This window comes from Phascolarctos cinereus, unplaced genomic scaffold (genome assembly GCF_003287225.1).
Source record: "Phascolarctos cinereus isolate Bilbo 61053 unplaced genomic scaffold, phaCin_HiC Scaffold_726;HRSCAF=1367, whole genome shotgun sequence".
NCBI lineage: Eukaryota > Metazoa > Chordata > Mammalia > Diprotodontia > Phascolarctidae > Phascolarctos > Phascolarctos cinereus.
In genome coordinates, this window is record NW_027556098.1 from 209,292,625 (window position 1) to 209,308,374 (window position 15,750).

At 40.0% G+C, this 15,750-nt stretch overlaps 1 protein-coding gene across 1 annotated transcript in view; it reads left to right on the plus strand.

Moving 5' to 3' along the window:
• TTN (titin) overlaps nucleotides 1-12,835 on the plus strand; it is a 329,039-nt gene extending 316,204 nt beyond the window's left edge. The window contains 9 exon segments of the mRNA XM_078146156.1: nucleotides 701-1,276; nucleotides 1,378-1,683; nucleotides 2,073-2,666; nucleotides 2,814-8,536; nucleotides 8,627-8,783; nucleotides 9,634-10,322; nucleotides 10,412-10,565; nucleotides 11,098-11,400; nucleotides 11,522-12,835. Coding sequence (XP_078002282.1) covers nucleotides 701-1,276; nucleotides 1,378-1,683; nucleotides 2,073-2,666; nucleotides 2,814-8,536; nucleotides 8,627-8,783; nucleotides 9,634-10,322; nucleotides 10,412-10,565; nucleotides 11,098-11,400; nucleotides 11,522-11,820 — 8,801 coding nt within the window. The 3' untranslated portion in view covers nucleotides 11,821-12,835.
• The last annotated feature ends 2,915 nt before the right edge of the window (nucleotides 12,836-15,750 follow it).

The following is a 15,750-nucleotide window of genomic DNA, read 5'->3' on the forward strand; positions in this document are numbered from 1 at the left end:
ACAAAATTTAATTCTAAGCAAGGAAGAAAGACCTGGAGCTTTTAGACAGAACCAGTTGAGAAGCATACATAATTAGTTTCATTATATTTATGAAGAGAAAGGTCAATCTGACCTTGTTTTTGTCACCATGAATGATGATTCAGATTCTAAGAATATTTTTTTCAATGGAGCTCTACAAATACAATAACCTCTGTAAAACCAAAAATATGCTTAAAGCTAAAATAAGAACCCCTGTAAAACCTAAAAAAGGCTTAAAACTAAGATAATAATAATAATAGCTAGCATTTCTATAGCACCTAGTACATGCTAGGCACTGTGCTAAGTGCTTAACAATTATCTCATTTGATAGTTACAACCCTGGGAGGTAGATGCTATTATTATCCTCATTTTATAGTTGAACAAACTGAGGCAAATAGTAGTTAAGAGACTTGCCCAAGGTCACACAGCTTGCTAGTATCTGAGGCTGGATTTGAATTCCTCTCCAGAACCTCTTCCAAGCTACAGGCCCAGTGTTCTATGAACTGTGTTAGCTAGTATTCTCTAAAAACTTACCTAAAAAAATTGTTAGGTAAATAATGATATCTTAAATGTGTAAGTATTTATGGATCAACTAACCCCAGGTTCAGAGGAATGAAAGATGAGTAGATTCCTTAGTAATAGAAAAATATGTACTTAATAATATGCTTTTTTCCCATTTCAGCTGGAGAGGCACCAGGAGTACGAAAAGAAATGGCAGATGTCACCACTAAATTGGGTGAAGCAGCTCAGCTATCCTGCCAGATTGTTGGAAGGCCCCTTCCAGATATTAAATGGTATCGCTTTGGCAAAGAGCTAGTACAAAGCCGAAAATACAAAATGTCATCCGACGGGCGCACTCATACTCTCACTGTAATGACAGAGGAACAAGAGGATGAAGGTGTCTACACCTGCACAGCTACCAATGAAGTCGGAGAGGTAGAAACCAGCAGCAAGCTACTCTTGCAAGCAACTCCTCAGTTCCACCCTGGTTACCCCCTGAAGGAGAAATACTATGCAGCGGTAGGGTCTACTCTCCGTCTGCATGTTATGTACATTGGTCGCCCTGTACCTGCCATTACTTGGTTCCATGACAAGAAACCTTTGAAAAATTCAGAGACCGTTACCATTGAGAATACTGAGCACTATACTCATCTAATCATCAAGAATGTCCAGCGTAAGACCCATGCTGGGAAGTACAAAGTACAGCTGAGCAACATTTTTGGAACAGTTGATGCTATCCTTGATGTGGAAATACAAGGTATTGTATTTTCTTTTTTTTTCCCCTTCAGGAAAAGAGTGTGTGGATCTTTTTTTTTGGTGAAGGTTTTATAATTATTTATCTTGTTTTGTTATTAACAGATAAGCCAGACAAGCCTACAGGGCCAATTGTGATTGAAGCACTACTTAAGAACTCTGCAGTAATCAGCTGGAAACCTCCTACAGATGATGGAGGGTCATGGATAACCAATTATGTGGTTGAGAAATGTGAGGCAAAGGAGGGTGCTGAGTGGCAGCTGGTATCTTCAGCCATTTCAGTAACGAGCTGCAGAATTGTTAACCTCACAGAAAATGCTGGCTATTATTTCCGAGTATCTGCTCAGAACACCTATGGCATTAGTGAACCTCTAGAGGTCTCATCAATTGTTGTTATTAAGACTCCATTTGGTAAGCAAGGCACAATTTCTACATCTCCATAAACTCCCATCTTTGCACACCATACCATCATTCTACCTATTGTAATGGAAAAGCTTACTTCAGAAAAGTGATTATGATAGAAATTAGGCTAATGATCTCTTTGTAAAGTCTAAATTCAGCAACAAAAGGGAAAGGAGTGTGTGTTTTGTATCCCTTATTCAAACACTAGAATTTCTTTTTCTTTTCAATAAGGTTCTTGGAATAAGTTGTCAATTTAATTTTTTTCTGAAAAAAGTATTTTTACACAATGTCCCAACCTAGGATATAAAACAGAAACTACTACAAAGCAGGATTTTGTGGTGTTCAACAATAAGTATACCTGTCTCAATTCATGATTCAAATCTTTTGTTTTTATCCAGAAAAGCCTGGTGCTCCTGGCAAACCAACTATAACTGCTCTTACAAAAGATTCCTGTGTTGTGGCTTGGAAGCCACCTTCAAGTGATGGTGGGGCAAAGATTAGAAATTACTACCTTGAGAAGCGTGAGAAGAAACAAAATAAATGGATTGCCGTGACAACAGATGAAATTCGAGAAACTGTCTTTTCTGTACAAAACCTTATTGAAGGTCTTGAATATGAGTTCCGTGTGAAATGTGAAAACCTAGGTGGTGAAAGTGAATGGAGTGAAACATCAGAACCCATCACTCCTAAATCTGATGTTCCAATACAGGCACCACACTTTAAGGATGAACTGAGAAATCTGAATGTCAGATATAAGAGCAATGCAACATTGGTCTGCAAAGTCACTGGTCATCCTAAGCCTGTCGTCAAATGGTATCGCCAAGGCAAAGAAATCCTTGCTGATGGAGAAAAGTATAGAATTCAAGAATTTAAGGGTGGATACCACCAACTCATCATAACAAATGTAACAGACGATGATGCCACTGTCTACCAAGTCAGAGCTACTAACCAAGGGGGATCTGTGTCAGGCACAGCCTCCTTAGATGTTGAAGGTAATAACGCAAATAAACACAAGCTTGATGTTAGAGAAAACATTCATATTCTGGTTTTGCTCTATTTAAACATATGTTTGCTAATAACTAAAAATGTTATTGTTCCTAAAATAATTTTTTTTGTTGTTCTTGTTTCTTCTGGTGCAGTTCCCGCAAAGATACACTTGCCTAAAAATCTTGAAGGCATGGGAGCTGTTCATGCTCTCCGGGGAGAGGTCATCAGCATTAAGATTCCCTTCAGTGGCAAACCAGACCCAGTGATCACCTGGCAGAAAGGACAGGATCTCATTGACAACAATGGCCATTACCAAGTTATTGTCACCAGATCATTCACATCCCTTGTCTTCTCCAATGGAGTGGAGAGAAAAGATGCTGGCTTCTATGTCGTCTGTGCTAAAAACCGATTTGGAATTGATCAGAAGACAGTCGAACTGGATGTGGCCGATGTTCCTGATCCCCCTAGGGGAGTCAAAGTGAGTGATGTCTCAAGAGACTCAGTCAACTTAACTTGGACTGAACCAGCTTCTGATGGTGGTAGCAAAATCACCAACTACATCATTGAAAAATGTGCCACTACAGCAGAGAGATGGCTCCGTGTGGGTCAAGCTCGGGAAACACGGTATACTGTGATTAACTTATTTGGTAAGACTAGCTACCAGTTCCGTGTAATAGCTGAAAATAAATTTGGTCTCAGCAAACCTTCAGAACCTACAGAACCAACCATAACCAAGGAAGATAAGACTAGAGTAATGAACTATGATGAAGAGGTGGATGAAACCCGAGAAGTTAGCAAAACTAAGGCTTCTCACTCCTCAACCAAGGAACTGTATGACAGATACATGATTGCTGAAGATCTGGGGCGTGGACAGTTTGGAATTGTCCACCGCTGTGTTGAAACTTCTTCTAAGAAGACATACATGGCCAAGTTTGTCAAAGTTAAAGGAACTGACCAGGTTTTGGTAAAGAAAGAAATTTCTATTCTGAACATTGCTAGGCACAGGAATATTTTATATCTCCACGAATCATTTGAAAGCATGGAAGAATTGGTTATGATCTTTGAATTTATTTCAGGGCTTGATATCTTTGAAAGAATTAACACCAGTGCTTTTGAACTCAATGAAAGAGAAGTTGTAAGTTATGTTCGCCAGGTCTGTGAAGCCCTTGAATTCCTACACCGTCACAATATTGGGCACTTTGACATTAGGCCAGACAATATCATTTACCAAACAAGAAGAAGCTCTGTCATTAAAATCATTGAATTTGGTCAAGCCAGGCAGTTAAAGCCAGGGGACAACTTTAGGCTTATGTTCACTGCTCCTGAATATTATGCACCTGAAGTACATCAACATGATGTTGTCAGTACAGCCACGGATATGTGGTCCCTGGGAACTCTGGTGTATGTTCTGTTGAGTGGTATGAATCCTTTCCTAGCTGAAACCAACCAACAGATGATTGAAAATATCATGAATGCCGAGTATAGCTTTGATGAAGAAGCCTTCAAGGACATCAGCATTGAAGCCATGGACTTTGTCGATCGGCTCTTGGTGAAAGAAAGAAAATCTCGCATGACAGCTTCTGAGGCACTCCAGCATCCATGGCTAAAGCAGAGGATAGAAAACGTGAGCACTAAAGTCATCAGAACACTAAAACACAGGCGTTACTACCACACCTTGATAAAGAAAGACCTGAACATGGTTGTATCAGCAGCCCGAATCTCCTGTGGTGGGGCAATTAGATCTCAGAAAGGAGTGAGTGTTGCTAAAGTTAAAGTTGCATCAATTGAAATTGGCCCTATTTCTGGGCAAATAATGCATGCTGCTGGAGAAGAAGGTGGGTATGTAAAATATCAATGCAGCATCGAAAATTACGATGCATCCACTCAAGTGACCTGGTACTTTGGCATCAGACAGCTGGAGAACAGTGAAAAATATGAAATTACCTACCAAGATGGACAAGCCACCCTGTATGTCAAAGACATTACTAAAGCAGATGATGGTACCTACAGATGCAAGGTGGTCAATGACTATGGAGAAGACAGTTCCTATGCAGAGCTCTTTGTCAAGGGTGTGAGAGAATCTTATGACTATTACTGTCGTAGAACTGTAAAGAGAATTAAAAGGAGGACAGATGCTATGAGACTCCTGGAGAGGCCGCCAGAATTTACTCTGCCTCTCTACAACCGGACTGCCTACATTGGTGAAAATGTCAGATTTGGTGTGACCATAACAGTTCATCCAGAACCCCGGGTGACATGGTATAAATCAGGACAGAAAATCAAACCAGATGATGATGACAAGAAGTACACATTTGAGACTGATAAGGGTCTTTACCAACTAACAATCAACAATGTAACTATAGATGATGATGCTGAATATTCTGTGGTAGCACGGAACAAGTATGGTGAAGACAGCTGTAAAGCTAAGCTGACAGTGACTCCACACCCACCAGCGGCAGATACTACCCTAAGACCAATGTTCAAACGATTATTGGCAAATGCAGAATGTCAAGAAGGCCAGAGTGTCTGCTTTGAAATTAGAGTTTCTGGAATCCCACCACCAACTTTAAAATGGGAGAAAGATGGTCAGCCTCTGTCCCTCGGTCCCAACATTGAAATTGTCCATGAAGGCTTGGACTATTATGCTTTGCATATCCGAGATACACTGCCAGATGACACAGGTTATTATAGAGTCACTGCCACCAACTCTGCTGGCTCTACAAGCTGCCAGGCTCACCTACAAGTAGAACGCCTGAAGTACGTCAAGAAAGAATATAAGACTGAAGAAGAACGTGAAAGACACGTACAAAAACAAATTGATAAGACGCTAAGAATGGCTGAAATCCTCTCTGGTACTGATTCTGTGCCACTGACCCAAGTAGCACAGGAGGCACTACGGGAAGCTGCCATCCTCTACAAACCCGCTGTCAGCACCAAGACCGTAAAAGGTGAATTTGAACTCCAGACAGAAGAAAAGAAGGAAGAAAAACGACTCCGTATGCCTTACGAAGTACCAGAGCCACGCAGGTATAAACGCACCACCGTCGAGGAAGACCAACACATTAAGCAGTTTGTGCCAATGTCTGACATGAAATGGTACAAGAAACTACGTGACCAGTTTGAGATGCCTGGGAAGATGGATAGAATTTCACAGAAAAGGCCCAAACGTATCCGCCTCTCAAGATGGGAACAGTTCTACGTGATGCCTCTTCCACGCATTACAGACCAATACAGACCTAAATGGCGTATACCCAAACTATCCCAAGATGATCTTGAGATAGTGAGACCAGCCCGCCGTCGGACACCATCTCCTGATTATGACTATTATTATCGACCCAGAAGGAGGTCTCTTGGTGACCTTTCAGATGAGGAACTACTCCTTCCAATTGATGATTACTTAGCCATGAAAAGGACTGAAGAAGAAAGGCTGCGTCTTGAAGAAGAACTTGAACTTGGCTTCTCTGCTTCCCCACCAAGTCGGAGTCCTCCCCAGTTTGAGCTATCTAGTCTACGTTATTCTTCACCAACTGCTCATGTCAAGGTAGATGAAACAAGAAAAGATTTCAGATATTCAACTTATCACATCCCGTCTAAAGTGGAAACTGGCACAAGTTACATGGAATTACGTGAACGCCATGCCAGAGCTGCATACAGACCTTCTAGGCAGCGGCAAAGAATCATGGCTGAGAAAGAGGATGAGGAATTGCTCCGTCCAGTTACGACAACCCAGCGGCTCTCAGAATATAAAAGTGAACTTGACCACATGGCCAAGGAAGAAAAATCTAGAAAGAAAAGCAGAAGAGAAAGAGAAATAACTGAAATAACAGAAATTGAAGAAGAAATTGAAATTTCAAAACATGCGCAAAGAGAGGCATCTTCATCTGTCTCTAGGCTACTAGGAAGACGACGATCTCTTTCTCCAACTTATATCGAATTAATGAGGCCAGTATCTGAATTAATCCGGCCACGTACACAACCAGCTGAAGAATATGAAACTGAAAGAAGATCCCCAACACCAGAGAGGACTCGGCCACGTTCTCCCAGCCCAGTGTCAAGTGAAAGATCACTCTCAAGATTTGAGAGAACTGCTAGATTTGACATATTTTCCAGGTATGAGTCTATGAAGGCTGCATTAAAGACTCAGAAGACATCAGAACGAAAGTATGAAGTTCTGAGCCAACAGCCTTTCACTCTGGACCATGCTCCTCGAATCACACTGAGAATGCGTTCACATCGTGTACCATGTGGGCAAAATACCCGCTTCATCTTAAATGTTCAGTCTAAGCCAACTGCTGAAATTAAATGGTACCATAATGGTGTAGAACTCCAGGAGAGCAACAAGATTCACTATACCAATACAAGTGGGGTTCTGACCTTGGAAATTCTGGACTGCCATATTGATGACAGTGGGACATATCGTGCTGTGTGCACTAATTACAAAGGAGAAGCTTCTGACTATGCAACATTAGATGTTACTGGAGGGGATTATACCACCTATACTTCCCGACGCAAAGATGAGGAAGTACCAAGATCAGTTTTTCCTGAACTGACCAGAACAGAGGCATATGCTGTTTCATCATTTAAGAAGAAATCTGAGATGGAAGCTTCCTCATCTGTTAGGGAAGTCAAATCACAAATGACAGAGACCAGGGAAACTCTCACATCACATGAACATTATGCTTTGGCTGAAATGAAAGCCACCGCATCTGAAGAAAGGTCAGTGGAGGAGAAAACTACACATAGAAAGATTAAGACAACTTTGGCAGCAAGGATTCTAACCAAACCACGGTCCATAACTGTACATGAGGGTGAATCTGTGAGATTTTCTTGTGACACTGACGGTGAACCAGTACCAACAGTTACATGGCTCCGTGCAGGTCAGGTAATCAGTTCCTCTGGCCGTCACCACGTCACAACCACAAAGTACCATTCTACCTTTGAGATTTCTTTGGTCCAGGCTTCAGATGAAGGCAGCTACACTGTGGTGGTAGAAAACACTGAAGGAAAACAGGAAGCACAATTTACTCTGACTATTCAAAAGGCCAGGGTCCCTGAAAAGACAGTTACATCACCACCAAGAGTCAAGTCCCCCGAGCCTCATGCAAAATCTCCAGAAGCAGTGAAGTCACCCAAGAGAGTGAAATCTCCAGAGCCAGTTACTTCTCACCCAAAAACCACAGCACCGACAGAAACCAAACCCACACCAATTGAGAAAGTACAGCTAGCAGTCACTGCTCCTCCCAAGATAGTTCAACCACTCAAAGTGGAAGCTTCTAAAGACATTGCAAAGCTCACATGTGCAGTTGAAAGCAGTGTTTTAAGTGCCAAAGAGGTAGCATGGTACAAAGATGGCAAGAAATTAAAGGAAAATGGCCATTTCCAATTTCATTATTCAGCAGATGGCACTTATGAACTCAAAATCCAAAACCTCACTGAAGCTGATCAAGGAGACTATGTCTGTGAAATTTCTGGTGAAGGTGGGGCTTCTAAGACTAGTTTCCAGTTTGGTGGCCAAGACTTTAAGAGTATTCATGACCAGCTGTCCAGAACTCTTGAGACCAAGACATCAGTTGAAAAAACTGCTGAACTGACAGAGACCAAGAAATCAATCCAAAAAACTGCAGAGTCTACAGAGACCAAGAAATCAGTTGAGAAAACTGCTGAGTTGACAGAAATTAAGAAATCGGCTCAGAAATTGTCTGAGCCAACAGAAACCAAGAAAACTGAAAAGAAAGCTGCTGAACCAGTTCCTTCAAAGCCAGTAATTGTTACTGGGCTGCAAGATATGGCCATATCTTCAAATACTGTTGCCAAGTTTTCAATTAAAGCCACAGGAGAGCCTTGGCCCTCTGTTACCTGGACTAAGGATGGAAAGGTAAAATTCCCTTAACCTTTATATGTTGTCTAAAAATTCTATCCCCAAATTAGTTCACAACTTTAAAATCAAATGACTTATATCCTGCAGGCTCTTGTACAGGGAGGAAAATACAAACTATTTGAAGACAAAGGAGGATTCTACTTAGAAATACGTGAGACCAGTACTTCAGACAGTGGACTCTTTACGTGTACAATAACAAATTCAGCTGGATCTGTTTCCTCTAGCTGCAAATTAATAATAAAGGGTACGTTCACTTTCTGTTGATGTTTTTTGAAAAACTATACAAAAGGAACCAATATGTAAACGTTTACTTTTTTTTTAATAGCTTTTAAAAAATTGGCCTCAAACAAGAACTGACTTCCAAATCCCAGGATCCTGTTTCTGTAAAGGCCTAGCCACAAGGTTTTTGCTATAATCATTGGCATCATCAAAAGTATTAAATTCCTATCTGCACATGGTGTTCTGTTATGAACAATACAGCACAAAGAAGATGCCACAAAGCTTCCCAAAATGTACAATGTAATCACTGAGTCAAGAACATTGTGTGCTAGCCCCAATTACTGGTTTTCTAGAGTACTGCCAAAAGTTCCCTTGAGGGCTTTCAGTTTACTTACTTGAATCTTTCCTTTTGATGTACAAAAGAAGGGATTCTTAATTTTTTTTATGTGACGTGGACTTCAGTAGAAGTCTGGTGAAGCCTATGTACCCCTTCTCAAAATAATGTTTTTAAATGCATAAAGTAAAATACATAGGAGTATAAGTAAAACCAATTATATTGAACTATAGTTATTAAAATATTTTTTGAAAGTTCACATATCCCAGGTTACAGAACCCTTTGCACTAAAACCATCACTTAAAATAGTTCATTTCCTGTATGTCCTCTTTGAAAGGCATGTTTATTGAGTGATTAGAATCACATTTACACTGAATTCTCCATTAAATTAATCTGCATGAGCATCAATGAGTTTAGACCCAGAGAGACCTAGGTGCTATTTTCTACCCTCAATTTTGCAAGTTTTCTTGACACAAGAATAAAAAGTAAGATCTGTTTCCAATTACAATGTAATACCAACATAGAGAATTTTCTTTTCTAGATACTAAAGATGAGGAAAAGAAAACTTCAATACAAAAGACCTCAGAAATGACTTCTCAGAAAAAAGCAGTTGCCCAAGAAGAAGTAGCCAAAAAGGCCATGGTTTCTGAAGAAATCCAAAAATCAGAAACAATATCTCATGAGAAGTCATCCCTCAAGGAGGAATTTTCAAAAGCACTCATTTCTGAAGATATCAAGAAATCAGCTGCAGTCTCGCTGGAAAAATCAGTTGTCCATGAGGAAATTGTGAAAAAGACCCAGGCATCAGAAGAAATCAAAGGTCATGCTGAAATTAAAGCATTTTCCACTCAGATGAGCATATCTGAAGGTCAGAAAACCACTCTAAAAGCTAATATTGCTGATGCCTCTGAAGTCAAGTGGGTATTGAATGGAGTGGAGCTTACTAACTCAGAAGATTACAGATATGGGGTGTCTGGCAACGATCACACCTTAACCATCAAGAAAGCCAGCCACAGAGATGAAGGAATACTTACCTGTATAGGTAAAACCAGCCAAGGGATCATCAAATGCCAGTTTGATATGACACTGTGTCAAGAGCGCTTAGATGCCCCTGCCTTCATCACACAGCCCAAGTCGCAAAATGTGAATGAAGGACAAAATGTCCTCTTTTCTTGTGAAATCAGTGGAGATCCAACACCTGAAATCGAATGGTTTAAAAACAACATGCCAGTAAGTTCTTTAAGGAAAATCTATTTTTGAGAATAAAAACCATCTTTATTTCCTCAGGATCTTTATAAAACATGTCTTTTCTTTTTCAGATTTCTATATCTTCAAATGTCAGAGTAAGCCGCTCCAAAAATGCATATTCTCTTGAAATTCGAAATGCAGCAATAACTGACAGTGGAAAATACACAGTCAAAGCCAAAAATTTCCATGGACAATGTTCTGCCACAGCATCCTTAACAGTGCTCCGTAAGTGTTGTTGGTTTGGGGGTTTTTTTTGTGGTTTTTTTTTTTTGTCAATGTCTTTTGATTTATTAATATCTTTTTACCACATGCATACAGAAGAGTACATATGCTCTAAGCTTGGTTGGTGGATGAGACATGTAAGAGGCACAGACATTCTGCAATGATTCATGCATTTAATCAAACATTTTTTTTAACCTAAACAAAGTTTTATGTGTCACATTTCAAAACAGAGTTTCCAGAGGTCCTATAATGCCTACTGCAAGAATGTATGATAAATGATTTTCTTTATCATTAATCAATTTTTCCCCCTAGTGATCCCTGGTATACTTGCACGTAATGTAACGCTAACCATTTAAGGATTCCTTTTTCTCTGGCTTAGAGGGATTGGGCTAGCTTTTGATGGGGCTCAGTGTTTCTGCTTACGCTTCAATGACGGCAAAGTCCTTTTTGTTTTTCTATTTCTGTAAGTCAGTGTCTGATGTCACCAATTAACAGGATGCCATTTATGTTTCATTGTCTTTGCTATGCTCCACAGCTCTAGTTGAAGAACCTCCAAAAGAGGTAGTATTGAGGACAAGTGATGATACAAGCATGCAAGGAATTTTCTCTTCACAATCAGTTCAAATGTCTGCCTCTAAGCAAGAGGCATCCTTCAGCAGTTTCAGCAGTAGCAGCACTAGCAGCATGACTGAAATGAAATTTGCAAGCATGTCTGCCCAAAGCATGTCTTCCATGAAAGAGTCTTTTGTAGAGATGAGTTCCAGCAGTTCTATGGGAAAATCTAGTATGACACAACTGGAAAGTTCAACTAGTAGAATGCTTAAAGCAGGTATAAGAGGTGAGCAATAAAATTACTGGTAGAGGTAGAAAAATCTAGTACCCTAGAATAATATTTGGTAGAAAGATCATCACTACTTTTATCCAAAATGAACATAAACCTTTTTGTTCTTCCATTAAAGGAAGTCCACCTAAAATCGAAGCTCTTCCATCTGACATCAGCATTGATGAGGGCAAGGTTTTAACACTAGCCTGTGCTTTTACGGGAGAACCCACTCCTGAAATAACATGGTCCTATGGTGGAAGAAGAATTCAAAATCAGGAACAACAAGGCAGGTTCCATATTGAAACTACTGAGGACCTGACAACTCTGATTATCATGGATGTGCAAAAGAAGGATGGTGGACTTTATACCCTAAGATTAGGGAATGAATTTGGATCTGACTCTGCTACTGTGAATATAAATATTCGATCAATTTAGAGAGCCTAGGCTCTTCTATTTACACCTGACTTTTTGCAAGTAATTCACACATGGACTAAGTATAACTGCTTCACATGGACTAAACTTTCTGATCTGTAAATATAAAAAGTATTTTTTTATCGATCTAAATGAGACAAAGGCCAAAGCTATAGATGACTTGCTGTCATTATTATTGACTTAAGAACGGTATACATTTCTAATTGACATGTACATACTGTATATAGCCGAAGTAACGGTTATCAAGTTTTGTACCATTTATTTAGTGACATTTTACAATGCAACTTATGGAACTAACTGTTGGTAGGAGAAAGTTTCTCATGAAACGAATACCCTGCTCAACATTTAACTAATCTTTGTGCCTCAACAAAGTGTTGATGTCTAAGAATGCCTCAGTGGGTAGAGAGATTCCCCACTGAAGATGCCCTTATACCTAAGAGATAATGCTGTTCATGTAACCTAATACATGCATAAATATTTACTGAATCAGAAATGTAAGGCATTGGTGATGTTTGCAAATACCCTCCTGTAAACTTCATCTGAATGTCTCACATTCCTTCTGATTATGTCACATTCAGAATTTTCATTTGACTTACCTATTGGTCAGAACAAAGTGTAAGCGGCCAACACTTTGTTCACCCCTCTGCACTGCTTCTAGCGTGAGGACTGCCTGGATAGCTTGAAAAAGTAACATCTCCTGGCCATTCCCTCATTTAAACAAGATGTTCAGGTTTTCCAATGCAGAAGCAGTGTCCACTCCTGGAGGTTCCTAGAGTGCAATAATTGTGTTCGTGTGGTAGTATTAGAATTATCTTACATCTAAAATTTGGGCAACTAAGCAATGAACCACAGCAAAGAAAACAAAATACCAACACAGCAAGCTGTTGTTAAACCAATAAGCAATGCCCTCAACTTCAATTTGATATAGTTCTTATCAATTAGAAATAAATGATCGTTAATTGTAATTGAACCTCCTGGAGCTTTAAAGTAGCATTGAAATAAAAGCATGTTATCTGCACCTCAGAATGTGTGACTGTTATTTGCTTTTTTTTTTTTTTAACAGTTTGCTAGCTGGGGGGGAAGGGTGAGGGATAGGGGAAACTCAATTCACATGAATAAATTAAACCACGAATAAGGCAAAACATCTCATTTGCCTCAACAAAATTCACCTTAATCAGTTATGAGAAGTACACACTCTAACTGGGTGCGATGTACTTGAGGAAGGAAAATAAAGCCTAGGTAATACAGTTCACATTGACTTATATACAGAAATAAATTTGTCTTGAAAATTGATCAGAGTAATGCAGTTTTACAGGACCTGACAGTCTGATTATTTTTCTCTTGAAATACCTAATACCCTACACAGACAATTACTGGATTGATAAACTGAATGGTCTGATTAATACAGAAAAACAACTGGCCAGTTTTTCTTCCACTAACAAGCTGTTTGAGAATTGACCAAATGCACACCAATCAAAAAACATTTATTAAGTGCCTATTTGCCAGGCACTGTGCTGAGCACTGAGGATCCAAAGAAAGTCCAAAATCATCCCCAGCTCTCAAAGAGCTCATAGTGCACATGGAAACAGCTATGCACAAACAAGCTATGTGAAGGATAAACTGGAAATATTCAACAGAGGGAAGACACTGGCATTAAGTGAGAATTGGGAAAGATTTCCTGTAGAAGGAGGGATTTTAGCTGGGATTTGAAGGAAGCTAGGGAAACCAGTAGGCTGAGATGAGAGAGATTAATCTGTACATTCAAGTACACACAGGCAAAAATGCTTAGATTTGAATAGCTCACTTTCAATGATCCATTTGCTCTAAATAAGAGAACACAGAAGTTCATCGGTAGTGGTAAATGATCGTGAAGACCTTTACTAACTGACCACTTGGCTGCTTGGGAGGAAGCAAGCATTAAAATTTTATCATAGTTTATTCAATCCATAAAGTCAACCACTTAGCTAAAGTGATTTCAGTCTTTCTTTAGCAGACTCATAATGAACAAAGCCAAAGCAATCCTTGATTATCTAGAGGAAGGTTATAAACATACATTCATTCCACAATATGACTATCTATTCAACAAGTGCCTACAGTGGAGCAAGGCTACAGGAATCAGATCCAGTTCTAGCCTACAAGGAATCTAGTAGGGGAAATAAGGCATTAAGTGCCTACTAAATAAACGCACGATGCTAATAACTACAAGATAATACATGCTATGGGCCAGAAGAGAGGTACAGATATTTGCAAGAGTACAAAAGGAGGGAGGAATTTCTTCTGCAAGGCCTAATAACAGCAAGATTCCACGGAAATAATTTTTGAGTAGGATTTTAAAGGACAGGTAGGATTTCAACAGGCAGAAATGCCAGGCAGTGGCTTAAGCCCTTAGCAGAGGTATGAAAGGATAATACATCTTTGGTAAAAGTGGCTAGCTATGGTACACAAAGATGTTACATAGGGTAGTAATGGAGTAAAACAAAAGACAGTTTGGGCCGAATGGCTAAAGAGTTCGTAACTTAGTTGAGAATGGAGGAACCATGAAGATGGGGGGAGGGGAGGAAGAAACGGAGATATACCCAGAGCATTGCTTTAGAAAGATTAATCTAGGGGGAGCACATGAAACATGGAAGGGAAAACATCTGAAGACAGAGAAATCGGGAAACAAATGCCAGCGAGGTGACCACACAGAATGCTGGTACTGGAATTAGGAAGACCACATCTAGTTACTATGTGACGGTGGGTAAGTCATTTCACTCACCTGAGCCTCAGTTTCCTCACTGTAAAATGAAGAAGTTGCACTAGAGGACCTCCGAGGATCCTTCTAGAGCTAAATCAAAGATTTAAAGATCTAAAGCGTGTTAGTCACAAGAACAAACCCTAAAATCTGAAATATTTTTAGAAAGAAATGTATTCTGTCATTTGGAGAGAGAAAGAGAGGAAGAGGGAAGAGAGGAAATGGGAAAGGAAGAGACAGAGACAAGTCTTGGTGAGGTTACGTTACACAGAGTTCAAACAAGGGCCAGGGGCCATTTGCCTCATTGGTCTTATATAAGCAGTAAATTGTTGCCTCAGTCATTTCAGTCGTGGCCAACTCTCCATGACCCCATTAGGGGTTTGCTTGGCAAAGATACTGCAGTGTTTGCTTTTCCTTCTCCCATTCATTTTTACACATGAGGGAACCAAGGTGAACAGGGTTAAGTGACTTGCCCTGGGTCACACAACTAGTTAAGTGTCTGAGGCCTCTACCCATGTGCCTCCCTGCTGCCCCATTAAAAGTGAAGGCTCCAGAATAATAAAAGGAACTTTGAGAGGAAGGAGAACAAAGCAGGGGCTGTCACAAAACAAAACAAAGGGTGTGACTCAGTATACCACAAATAGGATGTCAGAAGTGGAACTTAAAAGAAGCTCTACTTCTCAGGAAGCCAGTTTCCCCAGAAGACAGTATTGGGTCGCTGAGAGTGAACTGCTCCCACAAAGTGTTTGGGGGATGCTTTTATTTCTCCCTGGGTGCCCCTAGCCTCGGAGTAAGTTGGCTGTATATACTGGCTACCCTGGCCCTCACAGCAGCTATGCCCATATTATCTCTCCAATCCTCAGTACCATAGTTTAAAAACATACTGGCTTGTAGACAGAAGACCTGGGTTCAAATTATTCATCCTACCCAGCCTTGGTTTCCTCATCTGTGAAATGGATATAGGAGGTGGCTCTATGGATAGAGAACTGCCAGGAGTCAAGAAGACCTGAGTTCAAATTTGACTTCAGATAATTACTAGCTATATGACCCAGGGCAAGTCATTTAACCTCTGTTAACCTTAATTCACCTGAGAAGGAAATGGCAAACACTCCAGTATCTTTGCCAAGAAAACCCTGTGGACTGTACCTTCCCTGTGTATAGTCACAAATGAACAACAATAAAATGAAGATAATATACTT